At 41.6% G+C, this 18,344-nt stretch overlaps 3 protein-coding genes across 4 annotated transcripts in view; 1 reads left to right on the top strand and 2 right to left on the bottom strand.

The window, feature by feature from the left end:
- Positions 1–252: 252 nt before the first annotated feature.
- On the top strand, positions 253–6,037 carry LOC118427241 (DCN1-like protein 1). Its single transcript, XM_035836896.1, has 7 exons — positions 253–298; positions 408–621; positions 1,646–1,814; positions 3,279–3,409; positions 3,856–3,938; positions 4,360–4,456; positions 5,468–6,037. The coding sequence occupies exons 1-7, from the start codon at positions 296–298 to the stop codon at positions 5,542–5,544; spliced, it is 774 nt and encodes a 257-aa protein (XP_035692789.1). The 5' UTR covers positions 253–295; the 3' UTR covers positions 5,545–6,037.
- On the bottom strand, positions 6,018–16,073 carry LOC118426996 (uromodulin-like). Its single transcript, XM_035836631.1, has 16 exons — positions 16,043–16,073; positions 15,735–15,857; positions 15,465–15,587; positions 15,206–15,328; positions 14,865–14,987; positions 14,204–14,326; positions 13,972–14,094; positions 13,305–13,571; positions 12,657–12,838; positions 11,601–11,773; positions 11,055–11,160; positions 10,445–10,584; positions 9,838–9,946; positions 9,207–9,396; positions 8,221–8,394; positions 6,018–7,509 (listed from the first exon to the last, which is right to left on the bottom strand). Exons 1-16 carry the CDS (start codon positions 16,071–16,073, stop codon positions 7,481–7,483), a joined length of 2,139 nt encoding a protein of 712 aa, XP_035692524.1. The 3' UTR covers positions 6,018–7,480.
- Positions 15,735–18,344, bottom strand: part of LOC118427240 (C-type lectin lectoxin-Thr1-like) — a 6,865-nt gene continuing 4,255 nt past the window's right edge. For both annotated transcript variants that reach the window (XM_035836895.1, XM_035836894.1), the window contains 5 exons: positions 17,795–17,989; positions 17,159–17,326; positions 16,617–16,739; positions 16,268–16,390; positions 15,735–15,857 (listed from right to left, as the gene is read on the bottom strand). In XM_035836895.1, the coding sequence (XP_035692788.1) occupies positions 16,287–16,390; positions 16,617–16,739; positions 17,159–17,326; positions 17,795–17,989 (590 nt within the window). In that variant the 3' untranslated portion in view covers positions 15,735–15,857; positions 16,268–16,286. The remainder of the gene's footprint in view (positions 15,858–16,267; positions 16,391–16,616; positions 16,740–17,158; positions 17,327–17,794; positions 17,990–18,344) is intronic.

Below are 18,344 nucleotides of genomic sequence, written 5' to 3' on the forward strand. Positions count from 1 at the left end.
TTCCCCCCTCTAATTTTTTTCTGTTGAGCTTGTCCGGCCATTGGTGTTGCCGATCGTCAGATTTGAGATTTTTGAGCGGCAATTATCGGTGTTTTTCGCACATTTCTCACTTTAGGAAATAAACGGGTGCTAACAACTGAACTGGAAACATTTGTATATCCGTTTCTTCACATATTATGGCAAAAGTTTAACAAAAATCGTCTGAATTTTGGAGTGATATCTCGGGTAACCTCTGACCTCTCCTGGAACGCTTGCGCAGTGTTGGCTGAGGTTGAACAAGGAACTCCATGGGAAGATGGTATGAGCTGCGCAATTCTTGGTATTTTTCCTTTCTACAACATTACCTGACGTAATTTGATAGCGCTAAATAACACACACCACTCACCTTACCTTTTTGTCGTTCAAAGCACAAGCTGAAATCGTCGCAAAAGGAGAAAGTCCGCCAGTTCATCGCCTTTACTCAGACTGGTGAAAAGACCGCCATTTACTGTTTGTCACAAAACGACTGGAAACTCGACATCGCCTCGGACAACTATTTCCAGAACCCAGAGGCGTACTACCGAGAACACAAGCCCGCCGTCGACAGAAAGAAGCTAGAGCAGCTTTTCAACCGATATAAAGGTGGGCACATGGCCTGTTTTGTCTTGATTTGAACACTAAACATCAACCATACTAGTCAGGTCATATTTTTGTAATCGTTGAGTCATCTTACTTTTCTTAGTGCAACAATCTTGAGCTAAGGACATCTGTGTTTGTTTTCGTCAATATTATTTTGGCCAAGGGTTGAAGTTCAGGATATTATAAGGTTATGACAAGACCGAGGACTAGGTTTGATATATGCACAACTGTTTCGTGAAGTCAGTTGTTTGACAATTACAAAATTTATCAGTCCACTCCTGATGTCATTTATGAATTTTGAAGAAAAAACATAACACTGGTCTCATATGGCTGTTGTTAGATCTCAATATCTCTAGAAGTCTTTTTACCCCCTTATAGTTTATAGATTGTAAAAAAAATCGTCATGACACATTAATTAAAAAACAATTTCAACCAAACCTAGATGACCTATTGAATTTTTAAAAAAATATGATTTGCATATACAAAGCAATGATTGTTATTTGTTACAACTGGCAGCAATACAGTCACAGCAAGTTTATTGCCCTTATGAATATGCACATTACATGTGAATGTCTTAACCAAAATGCATAGTTTTTGTACCTGAAAGCCCAGAAAACTAAACTATATTTTTGTGACATTTTCTGACAGAATCAAAGATGTTTGAGTGTTGTTTTTGATATCCTGCAAATTTGGTGATGACAGTGTGTCATTTTCCTTGCAGTTTATCTTTGTATTACGACATATGATTATGAGAACCATTGAGCAACAACAACTAGACCATCTTTATTCACCCCTTTACCCTCTTAAACTTGTTCTTATTTTGAGAATTTGATTATGATTCGATATCCAACTCTAGTAGGAGCTAGATTCAGTTACATCTGCTGGGACTTACTTTTGTGGTAGAAAAATTTGGATTTTCACTGATAAGTAGTACAGCAGTGATACATTGGAAATGCATATTGTATGTACATGTATGGATATGTGGATATGTGGTTATGAAAATATGTTTGTCTCATTTCTTCTTCAGATCCTCATGAAGAAGACAAGATTGGAGTGGAGGGGGTGGCCAGATTTTGCGATGACTTGAACCTGGACCCCGCCAGTAGAGCAGTTCTGGCCATAGCATGGAAATTCAAAGCGGCAACACAATGTGAATTCACTAAAAAGGAATTCCTGGAAGGAATGACAGAGCTAGGGTGAGTTCTACCATTCATAGTGCTTTCATTCTTAGCTAGGCATCAGCCATCTGGAGGGATACATATTCTACCTTTCCTTACCATCTACAAGTTTTACGAAGGAAAAAGAAGATTAATAAAAGTTTGTGTTTAAGACCAAAAATGTTTTAGTGCAACCACAATATATGGACTGCACCAAATTGTCGCCAATTGTCATCTAGAATTGCAAATTTATAAAGACTTTTAAAAAACTGGCAAAATAGCACGGTATAACACCATGTCTATGCTACTAATACTAGTGCAAAATGCCACAATTTATATATTTTATTATCTTACCTATGTAAACATCCTTTTATCACTGCAAATCTCTCTTTGATGCACTTTGAATCATTGAACATGAGTGTGATTTTCTGACCTTCATACACAAATGCCTTTTATGTCAGTGCGACTACAAGGAAAATTGGCAAAGTTGGTGCAATTTTCTGGTGGCTAGTGCTATTTGGCACAGTCCAGTTTCGGTGCATGGTTTTAGAGGCAAAGTCACTTACAGGGCTCGAAATACTGGGTGCATGTGCACCCAGGTGCACCCAAAATTGGAGCTGTGCACCTAATTATTTTCTGTGGGTGCATAGGGTGCACCCAAATATTTTCTTAGGTTTATGTATGTAATACTAGTATACAACTTATTCTTGACATCTAAGTTAGAAAGATGATGGAAATGTCTGTCATGGTACTTGTTTAAGAATTTGATAGCTTGTAACTAAGTTTTTTATTATTAGGCTATTACTTAAATTTAAGTGGTGCACCCAAAATTTTTTTAGTGCACCCAATTTTTTAAGCTGGGTGCACCAGTGCACCTAATCCCAAAAATGAATTTCGAGCCCTGCACTTAGGTGATGATGGACACTGGAAAAATTGTTGGGTTATGGTAGGGCTGTTAGACTCAAAGACTAAATTAGAGCTAAAAGATTTGATTTGGGCAATAACATCAGAGGACATAATTATGTTTGGGCTTAGTCACTGTCAGCACTTAGTGGCTGGCCATCATATGCATCATCCAAGCCTATTGGGTAGGTATCTAAAGTCAATGTTGTGTTGTGACAGATTTTAAAGGGTAAAAAGATTAACATGGATTTTGTTGTTAAGTATTCAATTATGTGAATATCAAAATAAAAACATGTCATCTTTGCCACTGTAGCCATTGGGTAAACATAATAACTGCCCAAGGCTATGGAGGATAGGGAAGGATGGAGGAAGAGAGTCATGTCCATCCGTGCAACCAGCATGCCCGGATGATGATGATGAAACATAATAGCAGTAAATACTATATACTTTTTATGTAATAAACAAATCTATATTAGTATTCAAGGTAAAAAAAATCTACGAGTTACAAATGATACTGGTAATCTAAACCAATCAAAATTTGCCTATCAATACACATATTTGTATATTTTTGTCCATATTCATGTATATTGTCCCATGCAGGTGTGATGGAATGGAGAAATTAAAGAATAAACTTCCCATGGTTGAAAATGAACTCAAGGAGCCCAGCAGATTCAAAGATTTCTACCAGTTCACCTTCACCTTTGGAAAGAACCCAGGACAGAAAGGAATGGGTCAGTGTGTTTGTTTGTTTGTTTAACAAGTATGTACCAAACATACTCTTCAGTCTGTCATCTGCAGGTCCCAGTAATAAAGTTGGTACAAAACATGACCAAGGTTTTCAGGGACAAGCACAGCTGATTTACATTGTCCAGCAGCTACCAACAATAAAAATTCAAAATCTAATAGTATTTTTCACATTTTGACTTTGAACATCACCAGTTCTATACTACATGTTTACATACAAATTTGCAGTCACTTGATCTTGTTGACTTTGGCCCTCCACGGTTTTCTGTTTCTAGCATACAAGTATATGATAACAGGGGCATGTAATGTATCAGTTACCTGTAGTGCACACTGCCCTGTAACACTCAACACTACCTCATAACAAGTGACTCTACTACTGGAGACAATGTTTGAATCGTTAACTGTTGTTTGGGGTTGGTTGGTTTTCTTCCAGATTTGGAGATGGCCATTGCCTACTGGAACATAGTTCTGGCAGGAAAATTCAAGTTCCTAGATCTATGGATCAGATTTCTCAAGGTATGTTCAATTTCTTACCCTAAACATTGCAAGACACCCAACCTCATAATATACTGGTATTATTCTTGTCTATGGCTAGGTATTTATGTACTATGTTTTCCAGATGAGCTATCAGTACAACTTGTATTGACTGTACTTGTATTGTGTAAATGCATTTACTTTTGTGGTTGTTTTATTTCATGATACTTGGGAAAAAGAGGTTTTTGCAGTGTTTTGAATTCGTGTTTGAAGCTATTTTGATGTATAGTAGCCATACAAAGAAGACATATTCACAGAGGAGATATCTCCACTGGATTAAATCCATCATGAAGGAGGAAAAGTTTTACGATATAGGGATTATTTCCTTTGCTAGGTTGTCAAAGTTATGTTCTTATCAATGTACTGGTAACGAGAAATAATGACATTGGCTGTTCTATCTTAGGAGCATCACAAGAGGTCCATACCTAAGGACACGTGGAACTTGCTGCTAGACTTCAGTAACATGATTGCAGACGACATGGGTAACTATGATGAGGAAGGTTTGTACATGTCTATATTTATAAGGGGCATTGAGGGTTTGGGTACATCAACCTTGTACCAATGGAGTTAGATGTGTGGCTATGTGAAGAACAAAATACATTGCCTCTGCGAATATTTTCATCAAAAACGGTGTAGATCACTGGATAAAAAGTTCCTTGTATACAACAAAAAAGTTAATACCTTGCCTAGTTGTTGATGTCTGTTACTAAGCATTAACTCTTTAGTTGTGTACAAAGAACTTTTTTATCTTAAGGACATTACAGCTGCCTTTTGTTGTTTTTTGTTTGTTCCACATAAACTGGTAAACTGCTTTTAGGCATAACACACCAATTTTGTGTTCATGTGATTGTGACCAAACTGTACAGTTTGGCCCACTCACACCAGGCTGGACTCAAACTCTTTTTGATAAGTGGGATAGCTCTTCTCAAACATGAGACAGTGTACAAAATACTTTTCTGAGCCAGGTTACACAGTGTGCAACCTGGAGCAAAAACTAGGTTGCACAACAGAATTTCAAGTTGCACCACCTACAATTCTTTAATTTCTGAAAAAAAAGTACAATACATAGTACAAACATCATAACCTATAACTATCATTTTCGGCTGATATGAAATGGAGCTGCCTCGGTCCATTTATTTCTTCCAAGTAAATTGACAACAAAATCGAGTTCTGAGGCACAAAATCTAAGTTGTCCCTGTGCAACCTGAGTTTAGAAGTAAGTTGCACCAAGCAAAAAGTGGTTGCAGTGTGCAAGTGTGTATTTTGCATGCTGATGAGACGGATTTACGTCCAAGCTTATCAATAACTTGGTGCCTGTAAAGTAATTCATACCATCAGCAAAATTAATATAATTCTTTGCAACCATGGACCTCAGTTTTGAAGATTGTGTGTATGAATACAGCTCTGAAATCACATCTAGCTTGTAGCTTGCTACAACTTAACTTCTTAAAGTAAAACCAAGGAAGTCCCTCCTTGCCTAACCCTGTATTGGATTCTGTGTTACGCCACAGGTGCCTGGCCAGTGCTGATCGATGACTTTGTAGAATGGGCCAAGCCATTTGTTCAGGGGAGGAGCACAACTGTCTGACCATCCAATCACAGGCACCGAGAGATGACAAACTGGTGCTGAAGAGAACAAAAATATAGGACTTTCATATTGGCAAGAGGACTCTACTCTCCTGTAGAGTACTCTGTGCTGTTTTCCTGGGGACAGACAAGCACTATCTGAATACTTGTGTCGGGTACTTCTATCTAAGTTTCACTGTCGAATTGTTAGTAGGCTATATGAGAATGTCCCTTGGCATGATTTACGTTTTATCAAATTTTGTTTCACACAGCTCTGTTGATGGTGGTAGCGTTTCTCCTCACGAAATGTAGTGTTTTATTTGTAGCCGTCACTTCCTGACTATCCCACAAGCCTACTGTCTAGTGGCCTTTTTTGTCAACTCAGAGGATAATACTAAAATAAAGCTTGTATCTTCCAGTTGTTCCTTGATGCTTGTTTGCATGTATGAGTTCCAGATGCATGGTGAGACAATACTGATGGAGTGTTGTTTTTAATATCCTCAGAAAATAGAAAACAATGGGACTGTCACTCCTATGTAGCAACTCAAGCTGTGTTTCTGTGTTCTCGTGTATCCAGCTGACCACTGTCTTGCTTTCTGATGTATCGTTGGGTCAGATTTCAAAGACAGCCCCCTCCCAAAACGCTCCCTTGAAATGTTGAGTGTCAGTACTACGCTTATATTGGTATATCCATTGGTTGTATGATGGTCTTGATTTTTGTTGTAATCTCTCTATATTGGAGGTGTATGCAATAAAATCTTGACTATGCCTTTACATAATAACTAGTGTCTGTTATGAATGGGCGTTGTGTGTTTATGTTGTTTGTTTGCTATCGCCAAGAAGGTTATGTTTTGGGTGCAGTTTGTGTGTGAAGTGCATAATGCGAGAAGCTGTGGATGGATTTTGTGATATTTTGGAGATGTGTTTAGTAGAACTGGTGTGCACACTGAGTGGTTGGGCTCAAAATGACCTGCAAGATATATATTGATCAAGTGGACTGTAAACACATGGACTACAACTTCACATGCAGTAATACCACACCTGAAGATTTATTGCTAAAATCTTGAATATACAAAGTAATTCTTAAAGTATTTGCCAAATCCAGATATTGTCCTTCCATTGGTACAGTCAAACTTTGATACTACTCATGTGTGTGATTACTACACACACAGGAATGCATTTTTTTCTGCTCATAGTTTCCTATTCGTTAGTATTTTGTTCCTATAAAATTCTTGAGTAATGAGTTTCTCTACATCTAACGTCTAAGATATTACATCACACATAATTGAGAAAATGTTTTTCTTCTACAAGTATTGTGTCTTCTTCAAGCCATGGTGTTAACGCTTCGCAACCCTTATTTTAGGGAACCAAATGTCTTCTTGATCTTAGTCATGCTGCAAGTTTACTCACAATACATCTACATGTACTGCTGTATATTTACTGGTAAAACCTTGAATATTGTATAGTGTATACAAAGTAATTCTTAAACTTAGAAGTATTTGCCAAATCCAGATATTGTCCTTCCATTGATACAGTCAGACTTTTATGCCATTCACGTGGGTGATTACTACACACACACACTCCCATGTTTTTGCTCATAGTTTCCTGTTCATTAGCATTTTGTTCATACATGTCTAAAGTCCATGAGTAATGAGTTTGTCTACATATGATACTATCTAAAACATGATATCACACTTAGTTGAGAAAATACTTTTCTTCAAGCCATGGTGTTAACACTTTGCACCCCTTATTTTAGAGAAGCATGAATTATGCCTTCTTCTGTTCATCAGTATTTTGTTCATATAAAATCCTTGAGTAATGAGTTTTTCTACATCTAACATTGTCTAAAATATGATCATATCACATTTTTATGTATGCAGCTGTGTACAGACATGCCAGTGGCTCCATCCATGGAGGCAGGACATCTACACAGGCTCAGCTGCAGGCTCTGTCTTTCCTCACATCTGGTAGGCTTTGTTGTCCATCCCTGAAGTAAAACAGTACCATTTAGGATATGGGTTGGAATGGTTTAATACCGGTAGGGGTGGGTACTGGTATGAAATGCTGCTTTACCAATCCACACAATCCTTAGCTGATGTCTTCAACACGTACAACAAGAACGTTTCCTCATCACTAGGACCAGATAGAGCACCTTACCGATAACCCTAACTCTGTTATCAGGGCTTAAAATACTTTTTTCTGCATACCTGCACTGGTGCAGGTAACATTGAAAATTACCTGCACCAGACAAATTTTACCTGCACCACTCTGAATTTAGGAAGTATGGATCATACTGGAATTGTTCAGGAACCATTGCTATTTTTTCTTTTATGCTTATTAGGCGGTAACAGTCAATGCAGCTACTAACAATTCACATACACCTACATCATAGCACATTTATGTATAAAAGCTAGTACATGGACCAGTGCATTTTAGGTGCAGGTAGACATCAGAAATACCTCCAATTTTACCTGCACTAACCTGCATTTGCAGGTGGTATTTCGAGCCCTGGTTATACAATAGAAGCCAGTTGACTGCACAACGTAAAACTGCACACTTCTGTTAACTGCATGGAATCCCCAAATCCTGTTGTGGTGCTGTGTAGCTGGATAACTTCGCTTTGTTGCACCACCCGGATAATTGCACGAAATATGCTGGCAAATGGGATGTGTAATTAAACGGCTTCTACTGTACTTACCCATGACGTCCTCAGTCGGGGCCTTGGTGACCCATGCATTGCTCTTGGTCACCATAACCACGGCAGCAGCCAGCAGTAGGACACCCATCAGTGCCCCAGCGGATCCTATGGCCACCCCCACGGTGGGGAAGGCAGCAGCGTTTTTCCCCTCACCCCCTGTGGGGATGGTGTCATCTGTAGAATGGAACAGAACATACATGAAAAATGTAGACTTTTAGGTGGCATCTCACTGCACTTGGGGCACTGGTGCGGCACTGTTGTGTTATTTTCGCCTATTTTTTTATCATTTAGATATTGTGTAATACGTAAAATTATGACTCAGAAGACAACAAAATACACAAAACATCAGAAAATTTGTTCTTTATCTCTGAAATTCCTCAATATTTTTTTTAACCCCGTTGTGCCGCACCGGTGCCCCAAGTGGCACTACGGGGTTAAAAACTGTGCATGCAGTGAGATACCACCTTTACAACCATGATGTACTTTAAGCCTAAAAGACGTGAGCTGGCTAAACACCAGTTTTTATTTTAATCTTAAGGTCACTACAAAACTAGGGTCAAAAGGCACTCATGCTGTTAAAGAAGAACTGGGTGGATGAATGAGTGATTAGGAGTGCAATAATGATTATAAGATAGTTGATATTGACATCAAGGACTTAGTTGGCCCATTTTCACTGTAGTTGTGTCTGGTATGCCTTTGCCGAGGAGGACACTTTTGGTATTGGGTTGCACTGTTCTTTATGAGCAGTACACAGAATTGCAATGTAAGATAATCATCAACATCGGCCTCCCAGTTCATATTTGATCCTGTATGGCTTTCCTATAGAAAAATATAACATGTCTTAAGTGCGACGAAAACATTGATGTCTTTTTTTAAGGATCTGTTGCCACTCTGATAGAATCTGAAGCTTCAGCAATAGATCTTATAGAAAACATTAGTTATACTAAATTTAGTAGACTGATGACAGTGTTGTTGTTACTCTCTACCTGTTCCTTGACCGCTCAAGATACTAAACGGTCCCCCAGTGACAGACATTTGACGGTCATTGCTGCTTGTGCGTCGGAAACGGGCCTCCTCTACGGCATCTCTACGACGCCTAGCGGGGATGCATCCCTGCCTGCATCGGGAGTTTGGGTCATCCTTCGGACACACCACCATGGTGCAATGGAGATACACCTGTCATAGAAAGGAAAACACGGTAAATTGTCTTGATGCGATAGGTATCATGATTGACATGCTTCTGGATCCTTTAACAAGTTGGCCATGGACTATCTCAAGTATAGAAGAGCATCCATTCTCTTACGCAGGGCTTCGTCCCAAGAGGGACCAGGCTGAGGGTCAGCCAATCAGAGAATCGGCTCTACCTAACAAAAACATTTAGGCAGTTGTCTGATTGGCTGGTTAGAGATCACACCCACAAAAGTGGAAATCTTAGCCCAGCTTAGCACAGCCAACTCGAAGTAAATTGCTCTTGTATGGAAACGGGCGAGGTTCTGCGTAAGAGTATTTCAGATAGATACAACAGTACGTGATACACATTTACAGCCTCACTACACCTTCATTACTACCCAACCATTACCCCACCACCAAAGCAATGTTCTTTGATTTCTACCGTACCAGACTGGGATCGACAGCGGCGGGGAAAGTGAAGGCCTTGATGGAGAAGTACAGGGCCATGTCCGTAGAACGGGCACTCTTCCTTTGCAGGGTTGGGTCGAGGTCGCACCTGTAGCGGGACATTCAAGACTCAGAGGATGAAAATAAGTGACATACATCCCACAAAGGAATAATGATCCAGCATGAATATGATAACATGTAAATCTAATACATCATTGTCAAAGGCAAACACACATATTTTCAACCTACTTACATTGTATGTCATGTCCCGAGTACCTACGTACTTAGGCCAATACATATTATGTAACGCTCTAAAAAAATAGAGAATGTATTGTTTAATCTGTATATCACAGTATGTCAATACTTCATTTATGTCCATATTCTTTTAGCCGTAGACCTTAGACGAGACGAGTATCATTGTATCAATTGATTTGTCATTTTTGCCTCACATTGTACCATGTACAAATGTCGTGCAATAAAGTTCATTCATTTATTTATTCTATCAAAAAAGTGTGGAATTGATCTTTAAGAGAATACAAACGACAGCCACTAGGTCCATAACATTGAGGACTGAAATGTTGCGATATCCCGATAGAACCGTGCTAACCCGTTCTGAATGATGAAGACTTGTGGCAGGTCATCAGGGTCCATGGTGGGTGTGGAGACACAGTCCTGGGCAAACAGCTCCAGGTTGTTCAGCGGAGATTCAACGCTCAGGCCGTAGTAGAGACGGTCAGACGGCAACACCTGATCACATTAAAGCACACATTGGGCATGATACTGTACTAGCCTCTACCAGACTGACTAACAGAGAGAATGATGTACCAGGACAGTTTTGCTACCAAAAGGATTGAACTGCCGCACAGCCATATGTAAAACTTAGCATGGCCTGACTCTCCTGGCCAATTGTTCCCCTTTTGCCGAATTCTACCATCCACCCCGCCGTAGGAAGGCCTGGTGAAGGCTAGCATGATACATCGATAGAAGACCGTCTTCTTAGCACATCGAAAACGCATACACAAACACTATCCTTCTGATGAACATGAAGTCGTTATTTTAAATGGAGGAGACACTTGCGCACGACTAAGACTTAAATGAAGGATGGCATATCAACACATACATACATATATACATACAGCACATCGATATACGCTCATGTCAGACCAGAATACAGTATACTTATACTTATACAGTATAGAAATGAGGTATATTCTTACCCGTAGAGGGAAGTTAGCTGAGCTGTAGGTAGCGCTGAAGGCTGGAGACGTGAAAATGTTCATCTCAAAGACGAAACTGTTGTTCAGCGCATCAATGAGTTTCACCCTGTGAGAAAAAAGATAAGAGTGGTCACTGCCACTGGCAGGTTATAAAAGATGGGAACATCGGGAGATCATTTTCAATAGGACAATGAAAAATCATGTCTTTTGACCGACAACGCTAAGGCCCCAATTCCACTAAGGCTTAGGTCCCAATTGCACCGGTGCCCGTCAGGGTTGTAGCGCCGGACGGGCTCCGAAGGCACAAATTTGTCCCGGCGGACTGCCGGATACCGGGGGTACCCCTCGGTGTTCCACACGGGTAGGTCACGGCGTCTATCTGTCACCGGGTCTATTCTAAGTCCGGTTTAAATTTAACCCGGTGCCCGGCCGGGCCCAAATATACCCTCGGATCTACGAAATTCGCAAAGGCGCCCTTTCGTAGCATGATCGCAGCTCTGCTAACTGGTGGAAATGCAGGGGGTGTACTGAAGTTCACTGACTTACCGAGGGGAGGGGATGTTGTACAGGATTTCTCTTCCCTGTGAGACCACATACTGACGGAGGAACTCACACTGGAACCGTTTGCGGAAGGGCGTGGCCCTGACGGCGCCATTCTCATACGTCACGTGGCTGCCGATGACCTCGTTGATGTAGGTGAGTTTATCAGCTGACGAAGTCTAGGTGAATTGAAGTTAACATCAGTTTCAGGTCAAACGACTTGATGACGGATTGAGTTTATCCAACAGCACATATGAAAAAGGAGGTGATGCGTGATGTATTTCAGTATTCGATGACAAGCGTATGCATTGAGACGACGAAGAACCCCTATCGACAATAAGGTAGGAAGTTAACATGATTCCAACATGCAACTGGCCTCTTAGACCACACTACTGGGCCCACATAGTAAGTAGCATGACCCTCGACAATCGGCATGACACACTTTATAATACACCTGCCTTTACTCCATGCTAGTAAACGTGAAGAGAAAATATGTGGCAAGTTATGCAGTATTAAGAATGGTTTTCCCCACAGAGCATATATGGCTCAAGCGCCACTTGAGGGATGTCTTTGTAGTTTTCGGTTACAGCTGCACCACTCTTTCGGGAGGGACGTAAAATGGGGGTTACAGCTGCACCACTCTTTCGGGAGGGACGTAAAATGGGGGTAGTAAAATGGGGGTCCCGTGTTCGTGGAGGTACCTCGAGCACGTCAAAGCACTAGCGTCAAAGCAAAGCACACTGTAAAATATACCCTGCTGCTGAAACAGCAATATTCCTTGCTGCCCTATGTGCTACTAGGCATTAAAAGGGTCTGAACGAACGAAACTAAGGGCGCGGTCACAGAGGTAGTGCAATCGTCGTACGATTTTGATGCCATAGGATTTTCAAGCCGGCTCACGTCGGACAGAACCAACCACGGAGAAGGATCGAAAACAACCTTTTGAGTACCAAGACAGATGAACTTTGCAAGACACGTACATGTCTGCCCTCCAAATGCCTGAAGCCAAAGGTAACGATCGCACGACGATCGCACGACCTATATGACCGCGCCCTAACTCACAACTGGGATGGTTCCGCACTCCTCCAGTCCGGTCTTCACCGTCACCTGTGTGGGGCTGACGGTGGCGCGGCAGGTGTCGTTCAGCAGGTGCATGTTCTCCACGTCCACACCTGGTAACGCCGCTCTGGGGAAGGACACCTGCATCTGTCCATTGTCACAAACCACGTTCACTTCCACCTCATCTATAACACGATAAACAGTAAACAGTTTTTCTTTTATCCTTAACAGTCTTATTCGTTCACAATGTTTTACGAAGGACGTTATGTAGAATAATGTCTTTGGTTTTAGGCTTAGGTTCCAATTCCCAGCCCGGGGCCCGGTAGGGTAGCTTTCGGAAACGAAAAATAAGAAATGAAAGGCAACGAAAGACACAAAACGTAATAGTCATGAGCATAATTTGTGTATATTCCTCGATAAACACTTTTAATTGTCCGTTTCCCAGCCGGGGCCCGATTTGGAAATATGACTTAGGCCTTACAGAGGCTGGGCATCAGCCATTAAAACGTTTCAGTAGCCTTTCTGTTACGCTAAAGTTGAGCTGTCGATTTATGCATTTACCATGCCATTCCTTTATGCTCATAGCTTCACATGCTCATAGCTTCCAAATTTCTCCATAAATAATAAAGTTCAACGTCTAAATAGAATGACCTGTCATCTGCATCCCGCTGATTTCTCCGTTCTCCTGGTCGTTCTCATCAAAAGAGGTGATAGTGAAGGTGTACTCCGTGTGAGCCCACAGACCCCACACGGTGGCCATCGTGCTGTTAGCGAAGGGCGGCGGGTGCAGGTCCTTGTGTGTGCCGCCTGTGCGCTGGTACCGGACCCGGTATCGGCTGATGGTCAGGTCGGTCGGTGCCGTCCAGGACATCGCGACGTAGTCCATCCCCACATCCGTAAAAGTCAGGTCAGCGAGGGCTGGGAAAGGAGTTATACTGGCTCAAAGAAATGACCTGTCTCGTCTACTGGCCCAAATAAATTATCTTTGAAATATGCATTATAAAAACATATGGAATGGTCCTCATCACCTGACTTATTTTTATAAACATGCAGTTATGTCTCCTACAACAAGTTCTCTGGTGTATAAAGACGTATACTGTAAGTAAGTACTGCGCAGCGTTTGTACGTTAAAACATGTGCTCCATTGAGATGCATTGAGGATTGGCTAAATGGGTCGTGGCTTCTATCTAATGCACGGTCCCCCGGTGGTTGGTTATACCCATCAAAGTAACCAAACGTTATATAATTACTGACGTAGACATTTCAAATAACACCCATCTTTGCTACAAACAAGTACCAGCCAATGGCACGTCCTTACCTGCACATGACATACCGTCGCCCCTGTAGCCCGAGTTACAGGTGCATGCGAAACTGCCGTCTGTGTTGGTACAGAAGGCTTTGGAGCTGCAGTTGTGGATACCGGTCATACATACATCGATATCTGTGGAACAAACACATCATTCAATCAAAACTTCTTATGTAGATATTAACTAAGCTTCGAAGTCTGAAATACGTACTGTCTACTTTAAAAACCTTGGAAACTTCCATACCGGTACAGTTGACACCGTCTCCGCTGTATCCTGAGTCACAAGCACAGGTGAAACTGCCAGGTGTGTTGGTACAGGAGGCATGAGGGCTACAGTTGTGGCTGCCATTTGCACATTCGTCGTTGTCTATAAGAACACATGCATGCTTTATATCTCGCCTGAAACGCCTATATCTCAACAACTCATACAATATTGTACCCAAAATAAAGGATCTAGGAATGAACAGTACACTTCCATACTAGTGCAGTTTTGTTTTCTATTTGCCTGTACGACAGACGTAAACGATGTGGTACTGCACTCAAGTGGGTAACTTATTTATTTTGAGAGTGCCACATGGAAAGGACATACAGACACAAGGTAAAGGTAGCCCCATGCTCTTTTTGGGAGGCTGTAAGGACAGTATGTTGTTATCCACTGTCTCGGGCATGATATTGGAAAGCAGAGCCCGACCCACTCCTTCCGTCGCCTTTTACCGCCCAACCGAAGTCAGGTACCCATGTTTACACCTGAGTGGAGTGAGGAAGGTCGTGCAAAGTGCCTTTGGCAAGAGCACAAAATCGGTGACAGGACAGGATTCAAACCTGGGACACCTTGGTCCTGAGCCAAAAATTCTGCTGTTACACCACACCACACCACACGACATCACAAAGTACTTGTAGCTTACCTGTACAGTTGAGACCGTCTCCGCTGTAGCCTGACTTACAAGCACAGGTAAAAGTGCCAGGTGTGTTGGTACAGGAGCCACGAGGGCTGCAGTTGTGGGTGCCATTCGCACATTCGTCTTTGTCTATAAGAACACATGCAAATAGCACTTGACCTTCGTCTTCCCAACCCCTACCTACATACCAAATATCATAGTAGTCCATCAAGAGGTTCTCAAGTTATGATGACCACAAATATGCGGACACACAGACACACACACAAACACACACACAAACACACACACACACAGACACACTCAAAACTATACCTCCATTTTTTCATGGAGGTAACAAAACACCATACCAGTACAGGTAACACCGTCACCGCTATAGCCTGAGTCACAAGCACATGTGAAACTGCCTTCTGTGTTGGTACAGGAGCCTTCGGGGCTGCAGTTGTGGGTACCATCCGCACATTCGTCATTATCTGTACAGGTAAACCACAAGTAAGCTTTCCTGTCTAAGAATGTTCCTTAATAATATCATTGTAATATCACGAGTGGGCAAAATCATTTGTGTACCGAATCTTGTCCTCCAGAACAATTATAAGCATCCTTCCATACCGGTACAGGTGACACCGTCTCCCGCGTAGCCTGAGTCACAAGCACAGGTGAAACTGCCAAGTGTGTTGGTACAGAAGCCTTCGGGGCTGCAGTTGTGGGTACCATCCGCACATTCGTCATTATCTGTACAGGTATAAACTACAAGTGAGCTTTCTTATCTTAGAATGTTCTTATAAGCTTAATAATGTCATCAATCACGAAAGGACACCATCATTTGTGAACTGAATCTTGTCATCCAGAACGTTAACAATTATAAGCATCCTTCCTTACCGGTACATGTGACACCGTCGCCCGCGTAGCCTGAGTTACAAGCACAGGTGAAACTGCCAGGTGTGTTGGTACAGGTGGCTTCAGAGTGGCAGTTGTGACTCCCATCTGCACATTCATTGATGTCTGTATAAACACATGAACGTAGCTGTTGACCCTGTACTTTAAAACATTCTATGACGTTACTACATAAGGTCGTTTAACTTTAATTGATTACTGTGAACTAATCTTAGTTAGCGCTGGGTAACTAAACCTGGTACGTGTAACTGTAAAGTTGTTTAGGTACAGGTCCGGACCTAAACATCCGGTACAGATAGAGATAAATGTCCTGTAACGAACCATGTGTACCTATACTTGTGCCTAAAATCTGTTTAGATACACAGCTCTAAGCTTGGTTAACAAGAAGAGATGGAAAAATACACTGTCAGCTGTGTACATGTACTTTACACTACTTTCTATCATACAGAAACACGAATTTACGTCTGTTGACAAACTGTTCTAAGGATAAATCATGATGGAAATACGCAGTCACATACCGTAACAGTAGGCACCATTTCAACTGTATCCTGTGTTACAAGTACAGGTGAAACTGCCGTCTGTGTTGGTACAGGAAGCTTGGGAGTGGCAGTTGTGGGCACCAGTCGTACATTCATTGATATCTGTATACAAACAAGTGACAATTAATCTTGATTCTTTACTTACTCACATAACGTTATATTGTATGACTCCTGTAACTCATACTAAAGAGGCGTACAAATAGGAGTGAAACGTAATTTGTAATTTCATAATTCTTTCCATTACATATCAGAATATCATACCCAACGTCACAATCTTGTACTGTATAGTTCCTACAATGAGTTAAGGAATAATTGGACACTGAGATACCATAACAGTAGGCGCCATTCCCGGTGTAGCCTCGGTTACAAGCACAGGTGAAACTGCCGTATGCGTTGCTACAGGAGGCTCGGGAGTGGCAGTTGTGGGTACGTTCTGCACATTCATCGTCATCTATAGATATGAAATATGATATGATATGAAATATGATATAGATATGAGACATGAAAACCAACGGGATATTAAACCGGCAGCTCCACTGCAGTACCTTATACATCCACTAGGAGGCTCATTATCGAACTTGAACCTCATTTTCCGACCATACCCACATACCAATATTGTAAAGATCCAGCCACAGCTTTTCGAGTTACAAACAAACGGCACTGGAAACATTTGGGCGAAGGTAATAGCAAAGAATATGTGATGCATCTATAGATATGCAAGTTTAAGATTTAAGATTTGATGAAATTACAACAAGGCAATACAGAGGGCATTCGAGGCAGCATTTAAGGGTGTTCAATTTTATATGCGGCTTGATCGCGCGTACATAGCCTTACAATTTAAAATTTACAGTCATAAAACTGGTAGTTTACCTGTCTCACAGATGTATCCCCTGGTTTCGCCGCATGAGAGATCGTTCCAGTTGTTGCTGGGATCCAGAAGGCTTGCGCAGTCTTCGTTACCGTTAGAATCGTTCGGTTCACCATCGGCCCATTTCTTATACACTCCCAGCAATTGGCCGTCCGCAAACCTCCACGTGCCTATGGTATGATTATTTCATATATTTCTGTTTAATATGATTATTTCTGTTGATACTATTATTTCACAAGTTTTCTGTTCATAGATTATTTCATAGATTTCTGCAGATATGATCATTCATATGATTATTTTACAAGTTTTCTGTTCATAGATTGTTTCATGGATTTCTGCTGATATGATTTAATTTCATACGTTTCTGTTCAGTTCATTTTTGTTCATTTTCATATGAAGATTTCAAAGTCTGTTTGTTGATATTATTTCATATGTTTCTGTACAACATATGATTATTTTATATGTTTCTGCTGGATATGATTATCTCATACACTCTTGTTTTGTACTTGCTGGATGGTTCTCATACTTTAGTTTTGTTGAATAGAATTAATAAAAAATGTAAAAAAATTAAAACAAACGGTCGCAAACTATACTATTAGGCTCGCCCCTGAGGCGTCGCCAAAAACAACTCCACGTGCCTTCGCTGCTAGAGTCTGTCAGCCCGATCCAGCGCTCTGCGTCTGCCAGGCTGGCAATGAACGTGTTGATCTCCTCGCTTTTTGGCATGGCCAATCGTCCCGGCCAGCAGCTGTCACTAGCCTGGCTGTGTGTCTTGGCATCACCAAAATCCCTGTAGCAAACTCCATCGGACTTACTATAGCCTGATGGGCATCCTACGGAGAAACAACATTTCTGACTTAAGCTGACGTCTGTATCAAATCAAATTCAATACCGGTAGCCATTTTCATGAAGTGACTTTAAGGGCCGGTTTACACGAGGCAACTGAAAAATGACTTGCCCGGAGGTGACAATGCGGCGCGCCGCAGCGCATTGTTTTCGTTTTTACACGGACAAAAAAGTGTCCTAGGATACGCGCCGCGCGTCGAACGTCATGGGACGTTTTATACCCCCCTCACATTAGGCGCGATTCGATCGGACGACGAGTCTGTGAGCTCTAATTTACGAGGAGGCATGACCCTGATGCCGACGAAGAAATGGCAGAGTTCCCCCCTTCCCGTCAGGGTCATG

This window comes from Branchiostoma floridae, chromosome 12 (genome assembly GCF_000003815.2).
Source record: "Branchiostoma floridae strain S238N-H82 chromosome 12, Bfl_VNyyK, whole genome shotgun sequence".
Taxonomy (NCBI): Eukaryota; Metazoa; Chordata; class Leptocardii; order Amphioxiformes; family Branchiostomatidae; genus Branchiostoma; species Branchiostoma floridae.